The sequence below is a fragment of the Schistosoma haematobium genome, chromosome 1 (assembly GCF_000699445.3).
Source record: "Schistosoma haematobium chromosome 1, whole genome shotgun sequence".
In the NCBI taxonomy this organism is placed as follows: Eukaryota; Metazoa; Platyhelminthes; class Trematoda; order Strigeidida; family Schistosomatidae; genus Schistosoma; species Schistosoma haematobium.
The window spans coordinates 28746176-28757334 of NC_067196.1; the positions used below are offsets into that span (position 1 = coordinate 28746176).

General features: G+C 32.4%; 1 protein-coding gene across 1 annotated transcript in view; it reads right to left on the reverse strand.

Annotated features, from left to right (window-relative positions):
- IQSEC1_4 (IQ motif and S7 domain-containing protein 1) overlaps window positions 1-9680 on the reverse strand; it is a gene marked incomplete at its 3' end in the record, with an annotated part of 87270 nt that extends 77590 nt beyond the window's left edge. Inside the window, exon 1 of the mRNA XM_051215081.1 lies at window positions 9210-9680. Within this exon, the coding sequence (XP_051073641.1) occupies window positions 9210-9601 (392 nt within the window). The 5' untranslated portion in view covers window positions 9602-9680. The remainder of the gene's footprint in view (window positions 1-9209) is intronic.
- Between the last annotated feature and the right edge of the window lie 1479 nt (window positions 9681-11159).

The following is an 11159-nucleotide window of genomic DNA, read 5'->3' on the forward strand; positions in this document are numbered from 1 at the left end:
AATAATAATAATTATTATTATTATTAATAATACTGTTTAGAAAAAAGTGTTTAGTAAATTTCATAAACAAATTAAATATTAAATTTTGTTTACTCGTTGCATATGAAACGTAACGTTTTTATCAATATTGAAAAAAAGGAACTAACTAAATATTCACATACAAAATAAAAGTTCACTGAAAGTTGAAAACTTCAGTCCCTAAATTGTATAAACTATATGATTCAATGAATATTTAATATCAAATGTTGTTTCTATGGAATAACACTATAAAAAAATTATTAGCAATTTGTATAATATAGTATTTTTTTTAGAAACTATTGATCATTTAAAAATGTTCATTCTGATCATTATACGAGTGTGATTTCGATTTAATTTGCTATTAATTTAGTAGTTGAGATCATGAGTCAGTTAAAGCTAGATTATCATGGAAAACCTGGAAGCACTGGATAACCGTTTCTTCCTACTGTGGAACTCATTATTAGTGCACATTTGGGTTTTCAATGGCGGTCTAGCTTCAATTGACTCAAAAAACCCTTTCTGATATTAATCAACATATACTCACTAGTGACTGGCTTCAAGTGATACTCCTGGAGTACTAGTGAGAAGCCGTTACCAGTGGAGTTCAACCGTGTCTGTTGTGAGATAGAACTCAGTAAATACAATGGTGGATAAGTCACTAAATTTCGTGGATTGGTTGAAGTTAGACATTAACACCGTTGGATGCCGGCTCATTGGTCTAGATTTTATGCGCTCGTGCGTGAAACTGATGGGTCTGGATTCGAGTCCCGTGGGGCGGGATTGTGGATGCGCACTGTTGAGGAGTCTCACAATCGGACGAAACGGCCTTCCATTGCTTGCAGGTTTTCTATGGTGGTCTAGTTTCAAATGACTCATGATCTCAAATATTGAAATTACTATAATATCCACAAGTCCCTTCTGATTACGCATATATGTATGCAGCTATCAGTTTCTTTCACTCATTTTCTTTTTTGTAGAAGAAGCTTGTTGAAATACTTTGTGCTGAAATTTCTATATTGTACCAAAATATGATATTGAATAAAGTCATCAGTAATATTAATGAGAATTATATATATATATATATATATATATATATATATATCGAGAGAGAGAGAGAGATCATCCTACCACCTATACAAGTTCACAATAAATGTGAAACAAGTGACCATAAAAGTGTAGTCATTGCTCTTCCTATTTACCCCCGTATATCCATCCGACAAAAAAGTCAGTCAATATAGGAATTACAAACATGCTAATTTAGACCTCCTATATCCTCTGGTAAGATACTCAAACTGGGATACCTTTTCCTTAAGTAAAAGTCTCGTGGATGCCATTGACGCGTTTCATCCAAGGTTAGTATGCCCAACAAATTATTCATACCCGTCAGATTTCGAAATAAACTAAGACACTATTAAAAATGTTATTTAAATTCAAATGATTTCAATGTAGTTACACATATAACTATAATTTTTAAACAAATTAGAGAAAAGCATAGGTTAAAAGCTATTGATGAGTTGTTAACACTTCATAATCATTAGTAATACAGCTGTACTTAACAGTAAAATGAAAGTGAGGTCTTATCGGTAGTTAAGTTTAATGATTTATTTATGGTAGAGCATAACTCCAATAACATGAAGATTTCTACTTTGTATCACTAAATTAATTTCTAAAACCTGACTTTAATTAGTACTGTAAATCTTATACTACATTATCAGACGTGCGTAGAATGAAATCAATTAAATATTCAATCAGTCTTAATTTCACATGTAGAATAAGTGAATAGTTATTATTGTCTGACTAATGAAGAAAATTTCTAATAATCAAAACCGTTAGCCTTATGAGATTGTTATTTAATCTGAAAATGTAAATTAGTCGGTTATTCAAAGCCTAGTGTGAAATCAACACTGTTTTTTCTCACCAACAAGATATTGAACAAGATATATAAATTCATTAAATCGGTACATAGATTAAAATTTTTTCTCAATACTAGCATGAAAGTAGTTTTTACCGGATTGAATAAACATACAAAAATGACATGTTATACTACTGTCCATTATTGAGGTTTTATCTAAAGTAACTAAAATACTATCCTACTAACCACATGCTTTAAGCTAATATACATATTTTTATACAACTCACTTATTTTTGTAAGTAAATCACAATCTCAAGATAGAATTTTATAAGAGATACATGATCATGTTGTCTTTTACGTAGGGTAGGCCTTTAAACAAGCACGATACTCTCCTAACATTCAATCGTATCTTAATGGTCAACACTCACAATCTCAATCAATTTTCAGTTGAACTACACCATATCCGGATGTTATCAGTAGGGACTACTGAACTTGGTTTACTCCACAGATCACTCACTATCTCTCTATCAGTTGATGGTCAGATTATCTTTAATTTTAATGAATCTTCAGTGAAGTAGTTGAACTCATCGACCACCCCACTTATCCTGAGAGTCTCATCAGTACTGATGGTATGGTGTCTGACGAAATCTTGGGACGGGTTCAGAAGGCTCGACTGACTTTTGCCAACTTGCGTAACTTGTGGCATAGGCGAAATATCCATCTTCCAATCAAAGTACGAGTTCGCTCCGTTCTACTATATGGAAGTGAAACATGGCCATCGAAAGCACAGTATATTCGTTGGTTGTTGGTATTCGATCATAGGTGTGCAAGAAGGATTGCTCGTGTATTTCAGGAATACAAAGTAGGGATGTCTGGGCTAGGAATAGGGTACTAGGCAAACATATTAAATAGATTGATGGGATAGGAAATTTTCATCAACCGAGGCGGTTTGGACATATTATATATAACCAACCACCACCTACCTCGACGGGCGATGTTTTCCGGTGTAGATGTAGGCTAGAAGAAAGCTAGGGGCGGCCAAACCAAAACATGATTTCAGTCCATGAAGTCATTGATAATCGGATCGAGCCATGTTAATAAGTGTAGATTACCTAGATGGAGCCCACGGAATTACCGTAACCAATGGTTAGAGACTTTGAATGACAGGGCTCAAAATCGTTTGCTATGGCGCAGGTGCATCCATTCTTTGTCTTCCTCCAAATTCTGAGATTCTAAATTCCCCATGACTTTTTTTGTTATTTATCCAATTTATACTTTCTTTTCGAGTCGTACCTTCGATGCTTAATTTTCCCTATTACCAATAGTACTGTTACTACCGCCACTATTCTGGGATTTGGCTTGAAAACTTCATCTCGGTGTGCTAACGGGGTATGGTAACTTGACCGATATGCATACGTACAAGTTCTCCGTTGTGACTGACCGACTTTAATGAATTTCCACATGATACCTATTTGCATAATCCCATTTCATTTGATGATTATGGATTATCTCATTCTATTTCAAGAATGTATTATCTAATAATCAAATCAAAATATGAAGTGATCAAATTCAGGATTATATGTTTATTATTAGAGATTTGTTTGAGATCATTAGAGTATCGGATTAGATTTAGTTGAATGAAATTAATCTGAAATTAATATCCCTGTTGAGACGTAGTGTTTTGTTTGTGCATGATTAGTGAAGGAAGACATAGTAGTAAAAGTTGATATTCTAAAGAATGATTGAATAAGTGTGAACTATGTGACTTTGTTATGACATCTACTGAAATAGTGAAAAATATTAGTTTCAATATCAAAAAAAGATCCCATTCTAATTTGGGAATAAAAATTTACTCCTACGTTTACATTTTAATGTGTATTAAGCAGATTATTTATGAGCACTCTATATTTAGATAGCTTTATACTGTTAAAATACTAACAAAATTTTCAACGAGATATAAGAATTATTAACACTTACTACAAAGACTGATACATAATATGATGTCTCTTATTGTCAGTACCTTTATCTACTTTCTAGTTTAAAGAGGTATACTTCGGTCGACTTTGAGAAATTAATACTCAACTTATGGCCTTCATACGGTTCTGATCAAAGCAAGATACTGAGGAACCTTTTTTAAACATAAAGTTTCTCCATAACCCAGAAGAGACTTAATAAAGACACTTATTGATATTATGATGAACAGTTATTTAACCACTTATGAGACGATTACAGATATGGTCCCCCCAAAAAACGAATTAGAACCTTAAATTTTATATGTAGATTCTACGAAAAAGAATTTTTTAATGCTTTTCTGAAAATACGTAATGGATTCAGAATTGATATTAGCATATTTTACAAGATTTAGTTTTAGTATTGATATTAGTATCAAGAGTATCTTACAGAATCCCAAAGTACAATTATTAAGAAGTGAGAAAGTAAACAAAATTACATTCAGTTTTATTACATTTATCATGAAAACACGTCTTTCTTGAAAGATGAACTAATATCAAACTCTGTGTAACATATGTGAAATGTTAAATCATTGATAACAAAACATACTTCCTAGTTCTCAATAGTTCTTTAATTAAATTTAATTCATGATAGAAACTATGAAATATAATAATCTCTATCAACAACCCATAGAATTAAAAATTATATTTTGCAAAGACGATCACGTGGACAAAGTGTAAACTAGTCAAATTTTAATGAGTGATGAAATATAAATATAAGTTGGTGCTTACTTAAATATTCATCTTTAGTTCAGTTAAACAGACATTATGAAAATTTTATACTCTGTATAATAGATGTTAGTATTTTACTTACTAACGCCTGTGGAGGAGCATAGGTCGCCCACTAACAATTTCCATCCAACCCTTTCCTCGGCAATTCTTACCAGTTCTTTCCAGTTGTTATTCATACTTTTTATATCTGCTTCTATTTCCCAACGTAATGTGTTCTTTGGCCTTACTCTTTCCCGCTTCCCTTCAGGATTCTAAGTTAGGGCTTGCCTCGTGATGCAGTTTGATCATTTGCGTAATGTATGTCCTATCCACTTCCAACGTCTTTTTCTAATTTCCTATTCAGTTGGAAGCTGGTTTGTTCGCTCCCACAGTAGGCTGTTGGTGATGGTATTCGGCCAACTGAAAGAGTATCTTGCGTAGACAATTATTTATAAATACTTGTACCTTCTTGATGATGGTTGTAGGTAGGTCTTCACGTTTCAGCTCCGTATAGTAGGACTGTCTTGAAGTTCGTATTGAAGATTCTGACTTTGATATTGGATGTTAGTATATAGTATATATTTATTACATAGTTCACATTTTAAATGTTTTTTTTTTAAATTCGCATTTATAAAGAAACTTTATATCCACTTAAGGAAAAAACAACATTCTAAATAGTATAATGTAATTAATTAACTAAATTGATACACCATAAAACAGCACTTAATCTTGCTAATAAGAAAGAAATAAAAATTATGATTTTAGGAAAAAAAGATGCAAACCGACTGACTGTACACTGGGTAAACAATAACAACTGAACAAAAACAAATTGTAAAAACACCCCAACCATAAAGTAGCCAGCAGATAATAGATACTTGTTCTACAAAATCTAATCAAACTATAATATTCGTTACACTCGATTTGTACCGATTGAACTTGAGAGATGATAAATAAACTCCACTTCATATTAATAATAATAATAATCGCAACAACAGTTAAATGTTTATCAACTGCTTTCATTAGAACTTTCTAATACAATATTTTTTATTTATGACTGACTTTACAGAAAAAAACATTCTAATCTTTTAAAGTACGCGGTTACGTATTGAAATGCTATATTTATAAACTCAGCATATTAATATTTCGTACTATTGTGATGCATGCTACTTATGTCTGTTGACATAAGTAGTATGTAACACCATTTAGGAGTAGAAAACTGGGCAGCAGAAGGCTATGGAAGTCAACTTAAAGAAAACAGAAACGGAAATGGAAGTAATTTTGACTTGGAAGAATCATACAGAATTTAAAGGACAAATGATGGAATTTTGCGAATAAAGTATTCAATGTATATTTCTCATGTTTTACCAAGGGATTCTGTAGTTTTGAAATTAAATGCAGTTGGTTGTCTTTATCTGTGTTCCCGTTCACTACAGTATAATCATTATTTATTTGTAAGGTAATAGGTCCATAAACTATCTTCAAAAATAGCTTGAAGGTTGTATTTACGTTAGAATGGTAGACTGGACAGTTTGTGTTCACACTGCTATACATTAAGTTGAATTTTAAACTTTTATCTGTATATAAATTATGTCGTCCTACATCATGGAATGACTTTAGTTAGAGAACACTCGAAAGCCAGGAAGTACTGGACAGACGTTTTGTTCACGTATGAGACTCCTCTGCAAAATGCATTTGCGATCCTACCAGAGATCAAACTCACGAACTTCCGGCCTCATGATGAGCCTTTAAACATAACATAACTATCACTTACTCAAATTACAAATATTTGTCTCATACCAGACATGTTTGTAAGTTATTAGATGGTTAGAGGTACCAGATACAAAGTACTTGACTCACGTTTCAAGCTCTTTAGTACCAATTAACAAGGTGTATCTGCACTATTGAAAACACTAATGAGTCTCAGAGTTTCAACCTTGTGTTACAAATTGCCGTAGTCAAAGACATTGTCCCTAGGATAAACGTGTTACCATTTACCTTTCGTAAGACCATGATATTTATAATAATCTATCAATAAATAATGCTCGTGACATTTCGTTTAAGAAAGTCAAGGGACTTTAAGAAAAAGATTACGTTAACCATTGAAATAAAAGAAAAAAATAACAACTATAAGTTACAATCTATAGTTTCTTGATAAATTAATATCAAAAAGTGATATTTTTAAAAATTAATAAAAGAGATTTATTATTATACCGTATTCGGGTTTGTAATTTATTGAATACTACTATAGAGTTTCGCCCTCAAATACCCTGGTACGGCCGAGAGTGGGGAGAGTCCGCTCTCGCTCTCGAAATGCTCTCACATGGCCACGTGGATACAACCACTGCCAAAGAAGTCCTACTCATTGCCTTCTCGTGACGAGGGTGTTGTTTACGAAATTGAGAGGACGAAACGCGAACGTCTGGCGCTTTCACCGGGTTGGTGGACACCTAGGGGAGTTGGAAAACCCTGATTCTAAACCAATGGTGCACATGGGCTCCAGGATCCTAAGAGAACAAATGGCGTACGAACTAACTGTTGGTCACCGGCTACCATAGGAGTGCATCTCCTTAAAATGCTCCATTGCCTTGTGGATCAGATCGTTAGGTCAAAGGCACCGGGTGTGGCCCCCTAAGAAAACCACTTGCTTCGGTCTGGGCACCCGGGCAGTATCACAGCCCTCACACAAATCAAATGAGATTTGTGTGGCGCATACGTATTTGGTGCCTCCTTGTACCAATACATATGTGTTCAAATAAATAAATAAATAAATAAATACTAGAGAGTTTCAAAACTATTACAAAATAACTCTCCATACTAATAATTAGTTATTATGGATTTTACAATTGATTTAAGCCCATAACAAAAAAGAAGAAATAACCAGTGTCAGCTTGGACAAAATACAAATAAAGTTAAAGCGTCTTTATTATTACTCATAGTAATATTAATATTACTCATAAATTAAAAGCTTTGGTGTAGATGTAAACAACTCAAAGTCAAACAATTACAATGTATTTGCGATTGACTTTACAATCATGTTCAATGTTCAAAAGTGCACGCATCGATAAAGTTCTAATTTGGACTGTAAATTTTCACTGGCAAATTATTAACAAATTTTTTTTAAAAAAACAGTCGTACTTATAATACCCGAATAGTTTGGCTAAATAAAAAAATGTTCCATGTATATCATACATGTTCGCACGAATCAGTTACTGATTAGTGAGTAATCAATGTTATGATATCTAGTTCTTAGTACTGATTAAATCTTATCAACCAAGTTTTCTGATATGTCAGGATAAAAATGTGACATTATTTTAGGTTAATATTTTTTGAGTTAATTCATTATGAATTTCTTCTAGCTTGACAGGTGTGAACTCTCAGTTAATGTGACGTTATTTCAGGTCAATATTCTTAAAACATTGATCGGTTCATGATCTCAATTAAAACTCGACAATCCCGACAACCCTATGCTGATAATTATCATGTGTTGACTAGTGACTAGCTTCGAGAGATAATTCTCGGAGTTCTAGTGAAAATCCATGACCAGTTGAGTGTATCTGCGTCGGTTGGGAATTACCCACCGAAGACAATGAAGATGATCGCGTGATATCATGAATTACTTGGAGTTAGGCGTTAACACCATCGGATGCCGACTCAGTGGTCTAGAGGTTGAGCGTTTGTGCTCGGAATTAAAGATTCTAGGTTTGAGCTCTCTGTGAGCAGTGGTAGATGCTCACTACTGTGGATCCCCATACTAGGATGAAACAGCCATCCAGTACTTCCAGATTTTTAGCAGTGGTCTAAGATTGATTGGTTCATGACCTCATTCAAACTTATTCAAACAATTCAGTATGAACCTCGTTCAATATTATAAGTGTGAACTTTCGATCAATGTGACATTTCTATTCCCTTTATTAATTCAGGTAAACTATATTCAGTGTTTTTGTAGTAGTGCTACGTACTTTTCTCTATATACGATATTAAGTGTATATAAAAATCCATATACCAATGAGTGTGCTTTATCTGATAATGTTTTTGGACAACCTGTTTCGAGGAATTGTTTAGGGGATGTTTATTTGGAGAATCAATAAGTCAACATTCGCATCAATCTTTCGTGTTCCTACTTCGGTTGTGGGAATTAGAGTGGTTTCCGATTTTTAAGTTTAAGCAGTAGGGTCATTGATACAATAGAGACAATGCGGACATAACATTTCTATTATGATCAGTAGGCTAATTCATTCCACATTATTGTCCAATTTGTGCGTTAGTTATAAATATCTCACTAGTAACATATCATAAGGAGACATTTAGGGACTCCGGTTTGAAGCTCTGGTAGGGGAGTATCAATTCACCCAGAATTTCAGATATACATCAACGATGAACATAACCAGTAAGACAACATGGATCCATAGTTTTGAATAAATTGCCTTTAATCATCTTACATTAACCATAACTTATTACTTCAACCGAAACAAATATATTTTATGTCGATTTTTTGAAAGACTTCACAAGATCCTTATCATTTTAATAATCAGTAGGAATTCTATTATATGTGAAAAGTTTTATTATTTATACCAATAGTAAAATTGAAACTAAAGAAATTTACATAACTGTTCACTTACAATTCAAATATTGTATAAACTCTTCCTTTAATTATTCTCATTCTGTCCTCTGAATACGGAGTTGATGTATGTCTTCGATAATCAGAAATTAAAGTGTGAAATTTTTTAGATGAATCAAATGAATGTGAATGAGAAGACGGGTATTTTCGATTTAGTTTCCTAACAGCTGCAGTTACAGCAATTGGATGTCTTTCATTTTTCAAAGGAATTTCAAAACTTTTTGAAGAATGTCGTTGGACATCATCATCATTAAGATTATCATTTGCAAATGAGGAATATTGTAGTTTATTTGGTGAATTAAAACTAGAAAAATATTTACGTCTCAATTTCACATCCAAAACTTTAGTGAACATGGAACCTTTGGATTTAGTCGCCCTTGTTTCAGAGTTCATTATGATATGAAAAAATTTAAACTGAATAAGTTACATTTTGATTTAATAACTTTCTCACTAGCATAGACTGATTTGTATTGGTAACCATTGTGAATTTGACAAGAAATATTATGTAGTCAAGGTTTCGGTTTGGCCTTGAGCCAGCCAATAAAATTCAACGAATATGTAGGTTAATGAACAGTCAAAATACAATTTGAAATTATAAAATCTAAACGTAGTCACAAAAACAATTAACTATTTTGTGTACTTAACTTTTATGTTCAAATATACATAAATTCAAGTCAACATTGAGTGATATCCAACAGACTGTTTGTCCAAAGTGACTAAAATTAACTCAGTTCACATCACTGATAATTATACACAAGGTTAGTAAATATGCAAATGAGACTATAAGAATGGACTGTTTTTGAATAAGGCACCAAACAAAAAAACAACCATCACTAATTTTACTTATTCCAATGTTTTTTTTTCACTGCTTTATGCAAACGTGATCATCTGTTGTATGTTGTTTTGTAATAACTTTTAGATTACTTTGAGAAATCAGTTGAGTGTATTATCAAAAACAATACGCTCAATTTTCCATGCAAATCTCTCAAATAGGAGAAAAACTGAGAAATATATCTTGCTCTTGATAAAGCTACTCAGCTGGTTATACAGTACAGAATGCAAAATCTCGTGATATTAACACTGGGATCTTTTTAGTAATTTGCAAATCATCCGTTCATAATTTACTTGAAACTCCTTGTTTTCCATTAAGTTAGAGAAATAACAGATATATAAAAAATGATTTACTAACAGTTCTTTTCAGTGATGATTGACTGCTTTTTAATATTAAACTGAACTGGATTTTAGTAACAACGCAGTATCATGGATAGGCTGAGGTTGAAAATGCAAATTATTCTATTCATTCTGGGTGGTTTAAAGATAAAGTGATTACTGAGTAACCTAAAGATCATAAGTTCGATTGCTTGTGTTTCGTCGTAAATGAATGGCGGAATGGGATTGTTTAGTTTTCAACGGGCATCTAACTGCAGTTAGTCCGTGACATAAACTATAAATAAAAATGTTTTTACACATATAAAAATAAGAATTCGACACTTAATAAACACTTGATTTTAAAGTGCTCACAAAAAATGAAGTTTGATATGTTTTATAATTATTCAGCTAATCGTGTAGCAAAGCAGCTAGATGGAGGTACAATATACATTGTGAATAGTTCATATGAAATGAAAGTCGATTAATTACTAACACTAATTACTAATACATACACTGAAATAACTAAGCAAGAAGTCAACCGATTGTTTAACAAATAATAATAAAAGTTGAATTTATTATGTGATATGTTAATTACTTCATGTATAACATAAATTACCAAGCATTTCCGTTGTGAAACTAGATAAGTTATCAAGGCTCTTTGGTATGACATTATTCTCATCTCACTAAGATTAATTTCTGACTTTATTGATTTTCAAGAGAAATAAATAAACATTATTCAAGCACTTTGAAAACGTATGTAATATGACCTCCCCTCATAGTAAGATTATACAGTTATACATTT